General features: G+C 40.1%; 1 protein-coding gene across 1 annotated transcript in view; it reads left to right on the forward strand.

Moving 5' to 3' along the window:
- The window catches only part of LOC123963792 (protein turtle homolog B-like), a 108,803-nt gene that overhangs the window by 27,477 nt on the left and 59,716 nt on the right, over positions 1 to 21,610 (forward strand). Inside the window, exon 2 of the mRNA XM_046040837.1 lies at positions 8,152 to 8,343. Coding sequence (XP_045896793.1) covers positions 8,152 to 8,343 — 192 coding nt within the window. The remainder of the gene's footprint in view (positions 1 to 8,151; positions 8,344 to 21,610) is intronic.

The raw sequence follows: 21,610 nt of genomic DNA on the forward strand, positions 1-21,610 counted from the left end.
GACTATACTGCACATGTTGCTTTATTGATCTAAAACTGTACTTGTCTTTGATCTCACACAGGGGAATAGAAGCTCTTAATGGCCTATTCAAATGCTTTTAGGTTGGGAAACTATTTTGATGTTTTTTTTTAATTCCCTCTTTAGACTTATAAATGCATAGATGCCACTTTATTTTAGGAAAGGATATTATTTTTAATATATAGCTACATGCTGGGGATTGGATTCTGTCTGCTGCTGCTTGTGACTGCTAGTTAAACTGCTTCTTGTACTGATATGAATCCTATACTACAATCTGGTGAAACAAGAATGAGTGGATGGTTTGGTCCTCTGGTGACATACATGCAAAGATCAGTAGAATACATACATAAATAGATAAATACATAAATAGTAAAAGGACACCATTGTTTGCCATTTGCAACTTACGCTGTGAATGGCTGCCTTTGTAGCCACTGCATAACTTTGAGCCTCAAGTTTTTCAGTTGCAGTTGGTCATAGAGTTTAGAGACCATGTGACAGTAAGAAAGAACAGATGTTCTACAACAGTAGACATTCTGTGTGAATTAGCCTGCTTTAACTCAAGTAAGCCATGCTAGCTGTGAGGCTGTAGGGATGGGTCTGCTGGTCGGTCTGTTGTTGGCCACCTTCATCACTGTGACATTAGGTACATACATTCATGTTCCCCAGAGGATGACTCCTACTGACTTGTGATTTTCTGGCTTTTTCTCTGTCACCACCACAAGATTGACATTTGTTATTTTGAGGTAAATGCTTTATCAACTCTTGCCATGAAATAAGGTACAGGCATTAATGTCCACCACAGGATGAATTGATCGAGATAATATTTGTGATCATCTGATTTCTTAAATGTGTCCAGTTCTCTGGTTTATAACCAGATACCTGCAAAACTAGTGACATTCCCACCAGCCTCAGCTGCACCTTGTGTGCAGTGCTAATTATCAAATGTTATCATGCTTACATGCTACACTAAGGCTATATTCAGACTGCAGGCCAAAGTGACCCAAATCTGATCCAGATCTGACTCAGATCTGATCTTTTTACAACAGTGTGAACAGGCACATGGAATCTGATCTTTTCCATTTCGGGTTTGGGCCACTTCCATATTTGGTCCAAATCTGATACAGATCAGATATTTTTAAATGTGACCTGAGTCTGGACACTCAGGTTGGAATTGATGCGACTGACATCAGTGTAGATCAGCTGTTGCCACAGTTCTGCTGTAGACGGAGCCGCGGTGAACAAAAAAGCTCCACAAAAGCCATAATTAACCGTAACCATAAACCGTAAAGAAAAGGACAGAAAGTTGTGAACATAGGAAAAAAAAAAAATTAGAGGACAATGAAAAATGGGAATATCTAGTGAAAATCAGGAGGGTTAGCAAATATGAGCTAACCGGAGCTAACATCTTTGGCTATCACGTCTCCTCTTTGCCCAAATAAGCTTGAAAGCGTTCAGGACCATACTTGCAAACCCTCCTGATTTAGCCCCATGTTTATCAACGGAAGTTAATGAAAAGCGTTAAGCCTTAACTTATTCTGCTAAATGAAGAAATGGTAAATAAATGTCTATTTCATACCATTAAACTTTTAGATCCTCTTTACTCGCCTGGTGTGCCTACATGTTTTAACAAATGAGCGCAGATCTCAATTACACTGTATTTTTTTTTTTTATAGTTTTATAGTATAGTTTTATATGTTATAGTTCTCTGGATGTATAAAACCTCTCTTCTAAGCTGCTTAGATCATACATGCCATTGTTTAAACTTTTGTCAGTATGCACATGTTACACATTGTTAGATCAGTTAGATTCTCCACCAATCAATCGTTTAGTTGATGAGCAAAGTATTATGCTTTCAAATTTACCTGCATGTAAATGAAAAACTGTATCTCATAGCTTGCTTTGGATAGAATTAAAAGAGTGCTGGTTAAGGGATAAACTAGTTGTGAGTATGCTACATTGAAAGCAGTCATTGTGGCAGATTATGTATAAATTAATAACTATTGCAAAAAATATGTATTTATTTTTTATACATTTAACTCTTTATCAAAAATTCTATATATATTTTGTTGTATATTTTGTTTGTGCAAAGTACTATTTATAAGAATAACAAAGGTTTATTTTTAAACGTTTTTATGTCATGTTATCTTGGTGAGGTCTCATAACCACACATAACAAATGTTAGGGATAATCTTTGTTTATGTTATGTTTTTCTGAAAAGAAGAGAAAAAAAGAATAGCAGATTTTAAAATCTGTATCGGTCTTAAAAATCCTATATCGGTCAGGCTAAAGTTAGAATTTAGCTCAAGCACTGCTGCAAAGTGCACGTACAGCCTCACGGAGCCACATGTACACTTATAATCTTGTTACTTATACTGAAATGAATCCTAAAGTAAATCTGGTGAAACATTAATTGATGAATGGTTTGGTCCTCTGGTGACACACATGGAAATATCAACATTTGAAACAAAGCAAATCTAACTTCATCTAAAACTGGACCTGATTATTTGATATTTGCAGCATGTGCTCTGAATTGCTGCCATCATAGCTTCTCCATAACTTTGAGCCCCAAGATTAAAGCCTCCAGATTTTGGTAGCAGATGGTGATAAAGTTTAGAGGCCAGTACAGTAACAGTAAGAAAGAAGTAACATTCTATTACAGTACACATTCTCCCTGAATTCCTCAGCCTTTCTGCACAAACCTGTACTAGTACTACCGTAAAACCAACTGATCAGACTGACCTCTCCCATGTTGAGTTGAGCAGTGACAGATAAAGAACATGTGCACTGTGCATTATAGAAAAAGTATCATTACAGGCCCCCAACGGGTTGCGCATCACCTTGGCTTAGCGGTCTGGCAGGCAACAATATTAATACCCCATTAATTTCACACGGCTGTCGTTTTATTACCGCCACGGTTGAGTTCAACTTTGGAATAAGATACAGGAAGACTTAGTGCAGGTGCAAGAATAATCGGATGTATGATAATGCACTGACCTTGCTATAGTCATCAATAATGCATGTTGTATTGTGTAAAAATCTCATTTATTTTTCATTTTTGTTGGCACTTAGCAGAGTGGGCCAGTTGTCACTTCTAGACAGCGTCATGATGGAGCCAGGGGACCAGCTTGAATGTATTCAGTGTTTTAAGTGCCAACACAGAGACTCAGCTGAAATAGTATGCTGGAATGTGTCGCGTGTCTTTTAATGAGTCATACTTGTATTGTTTATTTATTGCATCTCACTGAATTTTCATGCACGGTCTCGTTTGTCACCCTGAATAAATATAGAAAAGCAGTTTTCTGCGAGGCTTCAACGTGAAAATAAGCCTGTCTGCACCGTCACATAATATTATACCGTCACACATCCTCTGTTATACTGTCACATAACAGGAAGAACGTTTTTTTGTGACTCCCCAGGACCTGTAAAAAAACAAGGATTTTAAATTGCAGTTTACTGGATCATATGAAGTAGGCTATACCATATACACAAACATTATATTTAGATGCTCTCTTTTCCTTGCAGTATGAGAAAAGCAAGTTTTCTTTTTGCCAATCACGTAAAAAGTGCACTGACCCTAACCCTACCCCTAACTCAGACCCACAAACCAGTCATGCTTCAGTAAAAAAAACAGCCTTTCATTTTTCCTGTTTTTTCCTTCTGATTAGATAATGCTAGCATTGCCATGTTAGCTACAACTAGTCAGGCCCCATCCACACTGCTGGGTTTTGGTTTTAAAACGGAGACATTTTCCTATGTTTGCACCTCCCGTCCAGACTAAAACGGCGAAAATGAAGACCTAAAATGGAGAAGTTTGAAAATGCTGTCGACCCCATTTTTTGTTTTAAAACTAGCGTTTTAGTACAGACGGGCAAAAACGGAGGACTTTAGAAACGATGACGAAGACGCTCACGTTTGGCGCTGTGAGTGGGTCACTGGCTATTGACAGAGTTTTTGATTTGTATCTCACTTGTACTGTGCATGTCACCGTATTTACTTTGCGACGACTCGCAGTCTGTTTTCCACTGCTACAGCTGCTTTTAACTTCCATTACATTCAGTAAGAGTACAAGCTCGTTATTCGTCCAAAAAGAAATCTGATGTGATTGTTCGTCTGCATTACTTTATTCTTTTACCAAATCTTCTGTAACTACGGAATCGACCATCTGCATCATGTTTACACTGGCTCGCGCATGCCAAGTGTACGTGAACGGCCACTTTTTTCATTTTAATATAGATGGAGATCAAATCTGATTCGCAGCTAAAATGCTGTTGTGGACGGAGATCGTATTTTTTTTAAAACTCCGTTTTTAAACAAAAGCTGAGTAGTGTAGATGGGCCCTCAGACAAGGAGCCTGGTTCTCTGGTCCTGCTGTAGCTGCTCCGCCTCAGTTTGACCAGTAGAAAGCTGCTCATTTATGGCAAAGCAAAGCAAAACTGCAAAATCAAGATAGGAACAGTGCTGTGCTCATGGCCCTCTAACACCGATGGTAGTCCAGCTAGCGATGGTAGTTGACATTTTTTTTGTCATTATTTTGACCATGGTATATAGTAACACTGCACACACACTGGCACAACTGCCCACTGTGTCATGGCCTCTTTTTAAGTGTGTTTTTAATTTATGCACAGTTTCAGTTTGAGCTTTGTAAAACCTGTGTGCGAAAAAATTTTTAAATATTGCAAAAAGCTTGGCGGAGGTTGAAAAGTTAATGTGTGGTTAATATCTTCAACAAACATACATGTCATTTTCCCCCCACATTTCCATGGTATTTGTTTGTGAAGTTTAAATGCATCTCTTTTAATCATCTTGTTGATTTCTGTGACACCAAGATCTTTTAGGTAGGAAAATAAATTTTGCTCACTGGTGGCGCCACCCCTGATTTGACAATATATTTTTAATCTGATGATGGCTGCAAACTAGCATGACTTAAGTGTTACAGCACTCCTGGCAACAATCACAAATGCACAACAAACATAAACTCCCTTCCTCTTCCACCTTGCATATACTCTTGGTACTGTGTGTGTGTATGTGTGGGTGCACCTCAGTGGTTATACCGTGCGATGGTACCCTCCCCTGGGTCTTTGATTGTAAATGAGCTAAACCCTGATGGGTGGGGGAGCGGAGGAGCGTATAAGTTCTGCTTCTGCTCTCTCGCTCCCTCTCTCTCATCAGTTACAAACAGTGAAGTCATACCTTCCAGTGGGCCTGTTTTTGTGCTGTCTGCCATGATGTCACCAGCAGCCAATCAACACGTAGCGCCGCTTGAGGTAGTGTGTGTGCATATGTGTGTGTCTGAAGGGGAGGGGAGGGGGGGGGTCACCACTGGGAAAAGCACACTTGCTCAGTTATTATCTGCTTCTGCTGGAGAGCATGAGAGCACACATGCACATCAAATCACAAATCCACAGGCTTCTTGTGATGCACACAGCCTCTCAGTGATGTAATATACACTATGTATTGTGCATAAATATGGTATATACTTTGTGAAATTATAGGCCTATGATGGTAATGATGCATTCCGAGATATTCCATATTGGTCATTGTATCTTACAAGACCCCCGCTGTGTCCTGTTGAAATGGTTAATGTGTGCTGTACCTCTCAGCCTTGGGTTTGGGGAACCAGCCCCCCCAATTAGGCCTGATTGTGAGATAAATATCTTCTGTTAAGTGCAAAACCTAGACAATTAGTTGCTTTTTCATATTGACCTCAGTTCAAGGTGACTGTGGAGGCATGCTTTCCTTCTGCAGCCTTAACGCGCATTTAAAAGCTCCGTCTGTCAAGTCAGGATGGATGATTTGGGTTAACACTGCCTTGAATGGATATTCAATTATTACGGCAATGTCATTTGTTTGTTCTGTTCCACGACAAGCACATTCTGGTAATTGCAAAATGGAGAAACATCAAGTGTTGTGATTGAAGTTCAGCAGAAAATCATCCTTTGAGTATTTGTGCTTTTAGCCAGCTGTTTCCTGACCTTTTTCTAGCCCAAGACATTACTGCCTTACTGTCACATTCTGCTTTCAATGGTTCTGGTGCTCATTTTCCGCCTAATGTTTGTCCAAGCACTTCTAGAACATGTGTTACTGCATCTTCCCATTTTTTTTCTCAACATAAAAAATTACACTATTTATAAACATCAGATTATTATATACATGGTTGAATTCAATATTTGATGCTTGAATTTGAGTAGGAACCTTTCTCTAGTTAGCCAGCTACCAGACACTCTGTATAATTTTACACAAAGCGTAGGCCCAACTTGTGCTGTAATTTAAATGAAAAATGTGTCCAGGAGTTCACTGGCTCCACGTGAGGTTATGGAGGTATTTTCACTTTGTCAGGTGTCCACGTTGTGCTGTAGTAAGAAGACGCTGATAAGTGATAATCTCTTGGGTTTTTCTGTCCATGTTTGACTTTTAAAATTCTGTCTGCCTTTGTCTCCCAGTGTTAGCCACTTTGAAACACTTGGAAGACAATGTTAAATCATCTTTCTAAATGTTTCCTTCTGTCTAGGTCAGTGCTTTGGAAACATCTTCACTTTTTTGTAGGAACAATTTTATTTGATCTTTCAGTCCATTATTTTTGATGTTGCGGGTTATCAATGACTCCAGAAAATGTTTTTACTAGCTTGCATTTACAGTATGCTTTGCTACATAATATACCAAGACTAGTGATTTGTCCTTGCCATAGTTATTTGCAGATGTAATAGGCTAGATGAAGTCCTGTTTGTTCCTTATGCACACTACGCCTTACACTGTTTGCTTTCACTAATGAGAGGCAATGCAGGCAGTAGACTATCACCTCTGTGCAGAAGAAGCTAGCTGCCTGCCTGGCTTCCTTACAAGCCACAAAGGGACGAGCAGTGAGTATATCTGATTAGCCTTATCGACTGGTAAAATGCTGCCACACTGAGTTTCCGCTCATAAAGCCAAGCTACATGGTAATTAGCCTGGGATCAATGTAGCCATCCAGCAGCTAGCCCACAGACACACAGTTTCACTGGCATTGCTCCATCACTGAGCTAACAGAGTGAGTTAGTTTTGTAAAAGGTATTATTGAACATAAAGCGCATTACTGTCACATTGCCTCTTTGATGTTTTCACCTGCCCACATTCTGTCAGATGAATTAGATGAAAAAGATTCTGTCGAGATAAATCACATTCATGTGCCTGCAAGCGCTGTTAATCTTGATTTTCCCAACCCATTGGCCTTGGCTCTGTATTGGATTTGTCACTGGCAGTCTTTGCCATCCTGAGTGACAGAAGTTGTTGGTTAGCATGTGTTTGTGTTATCGCACATGAACACTCATTTTCTATGTGAAACTCTGTTACTTTCTAAAGACTTATCTGTAATTTCCAACATCTCTGTTAAACTAGTGGAAAAAACCAAACTAGTGCAAAAGCCGTATTTGCTGTTTTATGGGGCGTTGTGTGCCAGATTATTTATTACCTGGCAACTTCTCTGAGCCAAGAAATAGTCCAGCACATAACCCAGTAAACAGCAAATTGTCAGCTAGCTTTCACCCTCTATCCAGTCTTTGTTATATGCTTAGCCAATCAGCTGCTGGCTCTATCTTCATATTAAGGTGCAGAGACATGAAATATGTGTCGATCTTCTCATCTGACTCCACCAGATTTCCCAAAATGTTGAACTGTTCCTTTAAACAAAGCACGTATTTGCTAACTTGTTGTTATTGATCGGACAATAATAGAAAGCTGTTGTAGGTCTTGCAGTTGTCACACAGAAATGGGATTAGTTATTGTCAAACCTTCTAAAATAACAGCATTTAGTCATTTTTGCTCTTTATTGACACAACTTAGTCTGTATGAAAATAGAAAATTAAGATGTTTGCCTTTATATTTTCTTCTTTTCTACTGTTTGTTCTGTGGTTACAGAAATATTGTACAGTCACCAATGTGAGCACAAAATGTGTGAAGATTAAAATTGAAAAGTAATTGTGTGAAATGCTAAAGAGCATTTGTGCTATTTAATATATTGAAATAAAAGATTGAAGCATTATTCTGCTTTATACTCTAATCTGGAGCTCAAGTGTGTAGTCTTTAAATGGACTTTGAGCCACAAGCTGCAGATCACCCTGGACTGTTGACCTGGCTAACCTGTGAACTCTGTTACCCCAGGTGCCCACGGAGTGCGAGAAGAGCCCCAGTTTGTGACGGCACGTGCAGGAGAGAACGTCATCCTGGGATGCGACGTGTCCCACCCTCTGAACGGCCAGCCCTATGTGGTGGAGTGGTTCAAGTATGGAATGCCCATCCCCTTCTTCATCAACTTTCGCTTCTACCCTCCTCATGTGGACCCCGAATATGCAGGTAAGATGGTGAAAGCATTCTCATGCAAACTTTAAACAGTGACTTGATACCAAAAGCAACATTTCACTGCCTTCTCTTGTTAAAAAATGTCACATCTGCCTGAGGTGTAGAAACTCTAACCTCCCTTTTATTTTGACTATAAATACAAGCTCACTGTTTTGTTCACCGCCTGAAATAACTGCAGTTCAGTCAGAATTGCATTTTTTAAATGAAATCATATACTGATATTTTGCCTCTCTGCTCTTATTAATTATGATAAGTATAGTAATTAAACTATAGTAATTGGTATATTAACACTAACAGCATACTGTTAACTCAACATTATACATTTTATTAATGTTATAACATCATACTACTCATTTATACTAGTTGCTGTTTACAATGTGGCCAAATCAGTATTTTTGGACTGGTGGCAATAAAACCCCTGTATTTCTTATGTTAGAGATACACATTTCAAAATGTCAATATTTTGTGCATTTTCCTTGAGAATCAAGCAAGTAGTATTATTATTAGTGTAAGTATTATTTATATCATCATATCGCAATCGCAATATTGTTCACAATAATCGCAATATGTCCTTTTCTCCAAATGGTGCAGTCCTTAGCTGTATCCAGTTGTTGCTACTATTATAATAATAAAACATCCCATGTTAGTGTTTAGCTAAATGAGATGCATTTTATTCGTGATATGAGTCTTAGTGAAACCAGTGAAAATATGCTTACCAAAGTGAGTCGGTTGCTGGTCATACGTCTTGGTTCATAGAATCCCATTTTGGCAACTATTGCAGCTAGTGTTTCTGTTTTGGTAAAAGGGTTTAAACAATGACATTAATCCATCACCCTCTTGACAGTGCTGTCTTTGATCAGTGGTGTGCTTACCAATGTAGACTAAAAAACATTTTTGCAAACTAATGGAGACAGCGTTAATGAGATGACATTGGAGGCAGCAGCTCTTTCTACGTCAGACCATTAATGTGATGTGCTCAAGGTGAAGTTTGCTGGTGAGGTGAGAGGGATTTTCCCCTTGCCTGCTTTTGATTTCCTTTCCTCTGATCATTGCATTTCAGAAATAATCCCCACTTCTGGTATGTGTTTGATTTAAGGAGCTTTTATCATGCATTCATTCATGTCATAACAAATTAAATGTGAGGAGGAGTCAGTGCCAGTAGCATCCACAAACACTTTGGATAATCCAAAGAGTTAAAATGCATTTGCCTTCTGAGTGTGACTTGATAATAAATATTTGATGATTATTTTTGTTTTATGCCTTGATCAATGCAGGCTTTAAGACGTTCATTAAGATAGCCATCACAGAAATACTGCAAGAATACACAATATAAAACTGATAATAAGATATGAAAATATATTAGAATAATAAGGATATGTACAAATGGCTGTTGTCTAATGAAAGTAAGTGCAGGGATGTCCAAAATATTTATATTGGATGTGCAATAATGTACAGTGTATATATACTGTACTGTAAAGGGTGAGGTTAGGGTGGTGTCAGTGGTGGCCCCGGGCCACAGCCTCCTGCCAGAGGGGAGTGTCTGAAGCAGTTTATCTCCATTGTCTTAAGGGTGTTGAGCTCCAGGTAGCTCTGGCTGCATCAGGTCACCAGATGGCTAATCTCCCACCTGTAGGGGGACCCCAATGAGGGTGGTGTCGTCTGCAAACTTCAGGAGCTTGATGGAATTCACACTACACGATTTTAAAACCGATTTGGGTGCTCGCCAGTCGTTATTTGTGAACTACTCAACAACGCATCAAAACGGCTGCCTGATGCATCGCTGACGCCGTCGGCCGACTCGACATGCACATTCAGCCAATGAGAGCAGGCAGCTAAACACTTTTTACTCACCTCCAGCTCTCTCTGTAGCTCAGACAATCCCTGCTACCTGCGTCTGCTAATCCATTCTTTTCAGACTCCGATTACAGGACGGCAAGTTGTCTATTCTGAACAGCACAGCGAACAGCTGGAGGCGTACAGGATGAACGCAGCCTTGTGGGGAACCGATGCTGATGGTGCTGCTTCCTGTCCATCAGGAAGTCTCTGATTCACCTGCAGGGGAAAGTCAGGCACGCTCAGCTGGGAGAGCTTGTCCTGCAGCAGAGCCAGGATGATGGTGTTCCTGAGGAGTCCAGGTGCTGGGGGATAAAGTGAAGGGCCATGTTTTCTATGGATCTGTGCAGTGGGTCTGTGATGGATTTGAGATGGGAAAACCCAAGTTGCTCAAATGACTTACCACAGAGGTCAAGACAACAAAGGTCTTGACCTTTGTTTCTTTTGGGACAGGGATGATGGTGGATTTGATGCAGGCTGGCACGTTGACTCCAGTGAGGTGTTAAAGATATCTGTGAACACCGGAGACAGCTGATCAGCACAGTGCTTCAGGGTGGATGGAGAGACAAAGTTTGGCCCATCTGCTTTGTGGGGGTTCTGCCTCCTGAACAGTCTCTCCAGTATGAAGAGAGTTGTCTTTTTGCAGTCAGTGGAGTCGCCCCCTACTGGCCATTAGAAATAATACACGTTTAAATCACTTAAATCTCTTACTTGTTGGCTTCACTTTTCAGACCCAGAGGTTCCTACTTTTACTGTCCATTGCTTCAGCACCTCTGTTCACCCTCTGTCTGAGCACTCCCCCTTCCTAAAAGCCCACTGTCTTCTGATTGGCCATCTTCTGAAAGGGCAGGAACAAGCTGGCTGCTGAATTGCAGTGTGGAATATAGTTCTGGGTATCTGTAGAAAAACACATATAACTTTATTCACTGATTTCCCTCTGATCTCCAGCTGTTCTGCCTCAACTTTCTGTGGTTTACTAAGCTTCCTGATGGACTTGTTTGGTGTTGTTTGGTGGCTTGGATGATTGAAGTCTGAAGAAACAAGACATATTGGCGATTTAACAATTTATTCATTTAGTAGCATGCGAAAGAACCATATAGCCTAGCACCTTCTCATGCTGCTCACACTGCTGTGGGATGGCATCCCATTCTTCAAACAGCATTTGACTCAAGTCAGCCAACGTGGTTGTGTTGGTCACTCTGGCAAGAACAGCACGCCCAAGCTGATCAGTGGGGTTGAGGTCAGGAATGCTGGCAGCCCTATGACAACGGATTATCTGAGCAGAGAGCCATCACCATATCATCCTACAAACATTGACTGCTGACGGGATGAGGAATGGGTCTTCTTGGGACACCCACTTTGCAGCCTGTCTCTGACATCCCCTGTTATATGTAACTTGACTATCGCACGGGCCCTATCGAGATCAAACGTGGCCGATTCTTGGAGCAGACACCAACTGACAACTGTAGCAGGGCCCATGCTCACGGGTTCTGACAATCAGGCACCTGATTTCAGAACCTGGGGGTACCAGAAGCTCAAAACAAGAGTCAAAAGTTAAAGCTGTTTGGCATTGTCAGAGAAGATCTGGAAAGTTTTCCATGGGCGCAACCCATGTACTTACCTCTGCTGCTCATATCTTACATATATGGCACCATATAAAAAGGAAATAATCAGGCTTTTTGCCAAGAAGCATTGTTACACAAAGAAATAATCTACCAAACACAAATTTTCTTACTTTTGTGCGTAGTTTACTATTTAACTTTCCTTCATAACCGTAAAAGCACTTTCTGCGAGACATACAGAACAACCTCCAGTTCTAGCTTGATTGAATGACCCATTTGTGTTGTGTTGGACAGTGGGGCTGAGAGCGGTGTATTCATAGTGAGTTCCATTTGTACCTAGAACATGTTTTCCACGTTACTTTTCGAGTTCTTAGTAACGCGGTCAAAATCAGATGACCAAGAGTTCAGAAAGTAAGATGGCTGCAAACAGGATCAACTGTAGAAAAAGCTGTTTTTTTAAACTTTGTATTTTTTGTGTCCAATTTCGTTGCCTATAGGCATGTTGCCACAATCCTGATATATCTGAAATACTGCGTTGTTTTTTAACTGGTGCTGCTAAAATAGACTAGGTCGATGTTGCTAACAACAATAATGGTTGTTGTTGTCTGTGCTCATTTATGCACGAGGCACAGCAGCATAACAGGATCTAACATGCCGACAGAATCGGTCAGGATCTAATGTCAATTCATGTTCTGTGTTGTTCTACACATCCAAAAGGTCTCACACGCTATCCAGGATTATACAGTGAAAATGGAATAAAGGAGCCGTCCTCCTGACGATCTGATGTTCAGTTGCTGTGATTAGATATTACGTTAAGATTGGGATCACAAAATACTCATCACAACAGAAGATAATTTAGTTTCTTTCATGTTTGTTGCCTAGACAATCTTTTTCATATTATTTTGTCCAGTGCAAGAAATACTAATTTCATAGCAGGAATTTGCTTACAGTTTCTTTTCTTTTGTGTGCCATTATCTCAAATGCAATATAATATCAGGTTTAATTATGTCTTATAAGAAATTGCAAATTAACCAAGTGGAACTAATCTCCACATCTGATTGAAAGGCAGCTGATTGATTGGCCACCTTCTGCATCAGAAAGGTTTCCTTTACATACCACCTGCTGCAGCAGGAAGAAAAATATAAGACTTGAAGATTGTGGGAAAAATACAGAAGCTTTGTATAATCTTTCTGCATCCTCACACACTTTGTCTTTTTTGATTGGATCACTGAGCACACATAACTGACAGTAAAGCCTGCTGAGTTTCAGAGCTTATGGTTACATTTACAGGATCGTGACAATAACAAAAAGAGCAGTAGGATATGAATGTAACCCAATGTACATGAAGACACCAATAATCGCACTATGTGGGAGTATTCTGTCATGAACGAAAAAAAGTCTGTATAGAAGACTTGGAAACAGGACTTGGGCCCCAAACTGCGGACAGCACGTTTGTATCGTGATTTAGTTGGTCTGCTTGTGTACCAGTCCTCTTTGATTGACTCATTTTCCACTCAGCTTCAGCAAATTGTTTGCAAATGTGCATACTTATGAGTTATTCACACTTGGGCTGGCTTCAGTAGCATTTTATTCGATCCAATATTGAGTATACTTTCAAATTCAGATTCAGTTTAAACCTTTAATCATGTTTCCATCACCGTTGGAACCCCCCTCGGCTCATCTGAAGACCACAACTCCCATTCAAAGTTTCACAAATGCGCTCCCAGAGGTACTCTTAAGTTGGTTTAAAAATGATGTTGTGTGTCCAGTGCGGACTCTGATTGGTCTCTGTGCTGTTTTAAAACCCCTCTTGCTGTCATAACTTGCAACATTTTGTATTTTTCAGTCCTAAGAGACACATCACTGGCTTCAGCCCTTAGCGATACATCTCTTTTTTTTTTTAAAGTGCAGAACTAAAATATCTGAAGTTCTATAGCCTGATGCAGGCGGACACCAACCTCGCACTGTGCTGCTGATATTGCTTCATGGGATGAAGTCATAGGTCACAGTCAAAGCTGCCGCGATACATAGTCTTACATTGTGCCCTATTTAGATTGGGATGATGTCGAGGGTTAATGAGTCGAGCCAACCACAGGGGCAATGTCTCCTAGATACCCGTCTGCACTTGGTCTCAAACAAGCCGTTGTCTTATTCTTTATAGAGAGGAAGAGGGAGAAAGCATCCGGGAGAGTAGAAGAGGCAGACCCAATATAAAACATTTCTATGAGACTGCGAAGAGAGGAAGAAAGAAAGCAATAGAAATGAAAGATGAAAATGGAAATGGAGGGACAGAGAAACAAATTTAGAAATAGCAGGAAGTGGTCCCAGATTACAAATGTTGAATGTTGCCTATCATCATGAAAGATCTCCGCACTGGTCGTGACATGCTGACATTTTAAAATGACTTGCCCCAGCAGACATTTCCTGAAGCTATTAAATCTGCTTTTCCTTTCTCCTGTCAAAGTTATGCAAAATATTATGGGCACAGATTTAAATCTAGCTCAAATAGTTTAAAACTGATCTTTAACACAAATAGGGTCAATTGAGCATTTTGGGTTGTGGTTCATAAGTATGACAATAAAATAAGAAGCATATTTATAGGAAACTATGCAAGCTGATGTATATCAGTTGCATGGCCTTTGCTGAACACCATTGCAGTGGTCAACTTCAGAAGCAACCTCATGTGAAGTTGTAAATGTGGACCCAAGGCGAGTCCTCTTATTTTATCACAGTTAATGCCAGTCATGAGGACTGTGGCTCTGACAGACTGCCATGTGTTGACTGCAGGAAGCTGACAGAAGGGACAAGAATTGGTGCTAGACTGACTGAAGGATTGGAGGAACAGCTGGACTTCTGTCATAATTACTTCAGTGAACAAAAGTCCTGCTGACTGCTGCTTTTGCGGCCTTGGGGAAACTGTTCTTTCCACTTAACATTATTGTATGGACACAGTTATTCAAAGATTCAAAATTGTCCATTAATGCAGGCAATAATGGAAATGTGTCTTTCTTAACTATGAGATGAGATTTCTGACCACTATATGAATTCTACATTAACTGTTGAAGGCCCATCAGTGGAACGTTGTTTAAAATGGCTTCTTTAACACTAACCAATATATCTTCTGTGTTTCAAAGCTGGAATATAATATCTCTCCATTAATATATAAGAATATTTTTATATTTATCTGTAAAGTGAGATGTGGTGAAACACATTGCCTGGGTGGCTGTGGTCTTTTATGACGTTTCGTGCTTTCCTAAGGCATTGTGTGTGGTAGATGCCCTGCATAGAAGCACGATAGCATCCGACGATGTGCTCTGCTGTCTCCACCACCCTCTGGGGGGATTTTGATCAGCAGCGGAGTGGCTGCCATACCAGGCAGTAATGCAGTCTGAGAGGACGCTGTCAGTGGTGCATGTAGAAGTTCTTGAGAGTTTTCGCAGACATTCTAACCTTTTGAGTCTCCTCCATAGGTGCTTTTGGGCAGATTTTACCACCGAGTGCTTGTCTAGACCAGGTGAGGTCATCCTTGGTGAACACACCGATAACCCTGAAATCAGAAGCTCTTTCTTCTTCAGCTCTATTGATGTGTATGGGACCATGACCAAACACATCCCCATCTTCCCCCTTCAGTTTCCTGAAGTCCACGATGAAGTCTTGCTGATGTTAAGAGAGAGGTTGATGTCCTGGCACCGTGTCACCAAGTCACTTACTTCCTCTCTGTAAGCGGTCTCATTGTTGTTGGGGATGATCGTCCGCAACCTTGATGATGACGTGGAGCTGTGTGTGGCCACACAGTTGTACGTGAACAGGGAGTCAGGAGGGGGATGAGTATGGGGCTCCAGAGCTCAATGCAGAGGATGCCCATTCTCACCACTTGGGGTCTGCTCGTCAGGAAGTCAATGATCCAGTTACAGAGGGAGCTCTTTAGACCCAGGATCCTGAGCTTGAATTGGAGGCCTTGAGTTTCAACATCACACTTTTGTACTGGACCATGATTGACTTCCAAACTAGTTGTGATGTCACAAAATCAGAGAAACTTTTCCTATAACATGTATATTCCTACAACAAATTAATATGAAAACAGCCTTCTAGTTGATGGCAATGTTTGTTGGTCGATCAGTTGGTCCACACCTTTTTGTCAAGAGATGGAACACCTCCTAAATTTAGTTATCTGTGGTGTCCAGAGAATGAACCCCTAATATCCCCTGACATTTCCTCTAGTGCCATTACAGGTAGGCCAAAACATTTTATTTGGTCAATACTATTGGTTTTTGAACAAGTACCTGCAAAACTAATGTCATTCCCATCAGCCTCAGCTGTACTTTGTGTTTATTGATCATTAGCTAGTGTTAGCATTCTAACACACTAATCAAAGATGTAAACATGGTAAACATAATACCTGCTAAACATCAGCATGTTAGCATGCTGACATTAGCTTTTAGATCAAAGCTGTGCCTTCCGCGGCTGTAGACTTATTAATGCTTAAGAATAATCTTTTTATATACATTTTGTACTATTTACCAGTTGGCTGGTAAATACTTATTTTACCAAGCAAATATAGGGAATTTAAACACTTGAATTTTTTTGTTGTTGGTTAGTATTTCATACAAGGATTGGACCTCTCAGGCAGGATGCTGATGATATTGACCAAGTGTGTCAGGCCTTTACATGCTGTATGTGAGCAATGAATGCAGCAAGGCATCGTAACAGTGTGAAGGACATCCTTGTGTTGTTTAAAGCAAAATTTGTAGTCTGTACTGATACATACTGTTGGTCAGCAGCCCCATCACAGAGTTGGGAGACTTCTTCATCTCATCACCCATAAAGTTGACTGGTGACTTTCAAAAGTACAATTTCTCACTGTTGGTTCATAGTCTTTATGATATAGCACTTTTTTATCCTGAGGTAAGCTGTTGTGCAGCAGTATCAGTACAAATTAGGAAAGAGCTCAAATATAAAAAATTGCAAAGTGAAGTGAATCACTTTCTGTTCTCTGAGGAGTTGCATGTCTGTACCAGTGATTCTCAATTCAGTCAAACGTACGAGAAGATGTCACAGATCTTGTCATGTTAGTTTGGATTGGTACATATTTCTTGCAAAATGAAATAACTACATTCTGTCTGAAATGAGTAATTACTTATCAATTTTGCCCTGCCTAATTCACCAGTAGAAAATATTGCTTTTTAGTTTGCCCACAATGGGTTTTGTGTGTGATAATGACATAATGCTACTGAAACCTAATGTAATTAGTTAATGAAAAATGAATACAAAAGATAAGGGACAGCACAGAGTGTTCTTTCTTCTGTGTCATTTTTATGCATATAGGAATGTTGGGATAAAAATATTGGAATAGTAAATGATGTATTGACTCCAAAGATTTCTATATCCTAAAACACTCACTTGTGAGAATTACTAATTGTTTTTAAAGACCCTTTGAATGTCTGTGAGCAGCTTCCATACATACTGAGAGATAGTGGTGGCATATACAGTACATGTAACTAGTTCTATCCTTCAGTGCACCAATAAACCTTCATGGGTTTACTAGCTAGCTGCACATTCCTGACTGACCAAGAGCAAATATTTGGTACTTTCTGTGGTTTTAGGCAGCTGTATGATGCATGTTTGCTGTAATTGTTTATATCATGTTTATATATTGCTTATGTCTTATTTACACCATTTTTAGTCGTGCTAGCTGCTTGGCTCCAGGGACAGCAATGTCAGCCTGTCGATCGATAGGTTGCTTGGTCCAGACTGAAATATGTTTTGGATGGATGTAATGACATTTGGTGCAAACATTCATGTTTTCTAGATTATGCATGTTTAGTGATCCCCTGAATTATTCTCTAGTTCCACCAGGAGGTTAGAGGTTTATTTTTGGTCTATAATGAAATGTCTATGGGATGGATTGGCATGGAATTTCACGCAGATATCAATGTCTCCTCAGGATGAATTGTAATATCTTTGGTGATCCATTTTAATCTATTGCCATCATCAGGTCAAAATTTTATTGGTTGTGTAGTGCAAGCTGCAAGCAGGTACAAATGGTCAGTACTTTGGTTTATGACCAAATACCTGCCAAACATCAGCCTCAGCTGTACTTTGTGTTTAGTGCTAATTAACAAATATTATCATGCTACCACGCTAGAATTAGATTGCATACTATTAACCTTACTAAGCACTAACTTACTAAGGACTTTATTACTTTTTTCCAACTTTAAATTGTTTCCCCAAAGGAACTCTTTTTCTAGTGGACTGAAAAAGCAATTGATTTTATTATAATTATAGTAAAAAAAAAGTTAAATTCTCATGTACAATTTATGTAATAAAAGATCGATACTTGCCGTTTGTGTATTGATACAGTATTGCCACCGAAAATATCGCAATACTATGCTGTATCGATTTTTTACCCCACACCTAGTGGTAAAAGTTACATTGTCACCTAAATTGCAACTGTTCTATGTTACTAGGAAAAGTCATAATCAATCATAATACATAAACCCTTTGCCTGGCAAGTCAGACACATTTTAGTTAGTGGTCATGACTTGTGATGTACAGTCCTCCCTGCCGCAGAAATAACCCTGCCAATAAAATGTGTGTAATTAAAATATTGAACAGCAGGGCTTAATAACAACATACTGACACACTGTCACTGCTCCACAGGGTACAAAATAGAAAGCATACACCCAATTGGCTCATTCAGATCAAATTAAATCAAGTCAAATCTACTTTTATTGTCTAAAACACAACCGTACACAGTACAACGTATAGAAAAATCTGTTCCCTGCATTTAATCCATACTAATTAGCAGCACGGTGGCCTAGTGGATATGATAATGTATAATTTATACCGTATATAGATTATTTGGGTGTTTTCTTAGACAGCTCGTTTTTCATGTGCTCTATCTGTATAACAGAGGCCCAGAAGGGCGTAGAGAGGGTTTCTTTTTTGATCTAGAGCGACAGAGAAACAAAGACAGAGAGACAGAGAGTTTAACATCCATATCATGATATTTGTTAAGCCTTAAATAAAAACATATTGTATGCTGCAAATTATTGATCCTGATGTACTGTAGGTCTCTTCTCTGAACATCGTCTGCAACAGCTTCACTACTATAGATAAGAATTTCCTTGGGATAGGCTGAACATGTTTAGTTTAATTATTTGATGGCTAAACTGAATTGATTTGTCTTGAATTGAATTTGAGTTGTTACTTAAGTGATGTTATAAGGCAAGAAGAGGCTCTGTGCTGCCTCGTTAAATCAGGGGAAGCTATCTGAGGTACCAGACCAGGTCTACCTAAAAACTGCAGCACATACACACTTACATGTGTTGCTTACACAGTGCCCTATGGCTGTACCATCACAGGGCACTGTGGTTTGCTAAACTTTGTAACAACCAAGCTGGTTATCACCAGGGCGTCAGTCAGCCGTTTCAAGATAAAGTATCTCTGAAAGAGGGTACCTGCTAGGAACCTCAACAAGTCTTTTGAACAACTGTTGCTGAGTTAGCACTTGTTTGTATGCAGTACTTCACCAGCTTTTCTTCTTTGTAGATGCCTGTAGTGTCAGAAAGAGACAAATAGACTAAGAGATGGTGAATCACAGATTTGAGAAGCGATTTGTTACCACGGAGTGAGTGAGGTGAAACAACCACTTATTCAGTGTCCGAGTCTTTTAATGTGGAAATGCCGCCACACAGTCGAGCTGAAAGAATAAACTCATGCATCATAGACGCCATAAGAACACATCAGATCAACACATTATTATAGACTACCCCTGTAGCCATTATCAGGCGGCTGTGGCTCAGGAGATAGAGCGGGTTGGCCGTTAATCGGAAGGTCGGAGGTTCAATCCCTGGCTCCCCCTGGTTGCGTGTCGAAGTGTCCTTGGGCAAGATACTGAACCCCGAATTGCCCCTGGCGGCTGTTCCGCCAGTGTGAATGTTAGTTTCCGTTTGAGCACTTAGGCTCAGTGTATGAATGTGTGTGACAAAAGCGCTTTGAGTGGTCGAAAAGACTAGAAATATACAAGTACGCTGATTTTCCATCCACCTGTGTGTGTGTGTGTGTGTGTGTGTCAGCTGCAGCCGTGCTACTTAGACTGTGTCTGTTTGTCTAATGTTACTTGTTCATGTCTGCCATTGGTCATCTGCTGCTAACACCGCCTCTTTTATGTGAACACGCTCATGTCTGGATTGGAGAACCCTGGGTTGACTTACCGAGTTGATAACCAGCTTGGTGTGACCACTTATCCCGATCCTGATTGTCAGGGTTAGTGAAGCCAGAAAACGAAAAAGATATCCTGGGTATGTTGAACTTGCTTCGTGGTACAGGCCCCAGGAACTGCTCGCAGCCAAAGCAGCGGGACTCAGAATTGACAAAATGTAAACAAGAATTATATAGGCTAAAACAGACGCTGTAGATAGTTCAATAATAAGACCTTTAGGAAGTTAAGCCTCAATAACTTTTCATCAGTTTTCATCAGATAAGTTGTGCAGTACAGGATAAAGCCTGACTGATGTTACACAGCTGTTATTTCTACCTCATGGTCTGATATCCAAGCCTGGCGCCTCGGTGACTTGGGAGTAGAAGGGAGACATTTCACAAACATGTCAAACTTTATACTCATCTGGGCTTCCTCCCATTGCATTTCACAACCTCCAGGTTTTAAAGCCCCTTCTCTGTCTCATTTCTTTGATGGGTGCTTTATTTTTTGATTAATTCTGGTACATGCTTAAAATATTATGTTATTTTGCATAGTTTGCTGGCAGCTAAGCTACACATTTGTTTAAAATGTATTAATGACATAAGAAAACAGTTTAACACAGGAAATGAAGTAGTCTAGACAAATAGAAAGTCCAGTCTAGGACCTTCTCGTTTCAGGTATAAATCCAAATACAGACATCTTTGTGAAATAAACACATACAGTTACCAGCTTTACATTACACCCCTACTTTTTCACAGTCTCCACAGATTTCCAGTGCCTTCAGTGAAGTTTGAAACGTACATTTCTGTAAATGTTCTTTTTTGTTTTGATCATAAACATTCACAGGTTAAGCACCACGATGCTCCCCCATGTGTCCCCCAAGTGAAGGTCAGAATAGTACCCTGTTTTTATACAGACACACTTTTTAGTTCATGAACTTTTATCCTTGAATACACGCAGTCCAAAAAGGACATCGAATACTGTTTGGACATATTGTTTACCCTCAGACAAATATTAATAGAAGTGGAGTCAAAGGGCAGGTACTGTATGAACACACAGTAGTGGATAGAGAAGAATCCATTGATACTGTATACAGTATATTAAATAAATAGTTCACACTCAATAAGTAACACGGAGTGTCTTTGTGAGTTCCTTCCAGTCAGCTAAAGAGAGGAGACAGACATGGTTGGAAGCTGGACAAATATAATCTGATTTATAAATAGCCTAACCAGGACACACACATACTCACACACACAGGCTAGGGAACAAACATCATTTTGACTGTCTACCTTAACTCACTGAGACAGTTGCCAGTACAGCTAATATATTTACCTGGTGTGTCATCCTGCAGAGGTGATTTAGGAAGGCAAACAAAAAATTAGTCAGGAATACACACAAAGTGGAGAGGATAGGGGAGTGAGGGGATTAATGAGGGATAGCCGGGCTTTGATAATGCTGATGTTTTGAGCTGGCGTGTGCTCCCTGAAAGCCCTTTGTTTAGCCCTTATTGCCAGTCGCCATCTGTTATGATCCAGTTGCCAGATTGCCTGGAGCAACATCATCAATCCCCCCCTTTTCATCTGTAAAAGTAAATGCAGCTATTCCTGACTCTGTACCCACCAAGTCAAAAGCTGATATCTGTTCTGACGGATTGTGACTCCTG

This window comes from Micropterus dolomieu, linkage group LG23 (genome assembly GCF_021292245.1).
Source record: "Micropterus dolomieu isolate WLL.071019.BEF.003 ecotype Adirondacks linkage group LG23, ASM2129224v1, whole genome shotgun sequence".
NCBI classification, from domain to species: Eukaryota; Metazoa; Chordata; class Actinopteri; order Centrarchiformes; family Centrarchidae; genus Micropterus; species Micropterus dolomieu.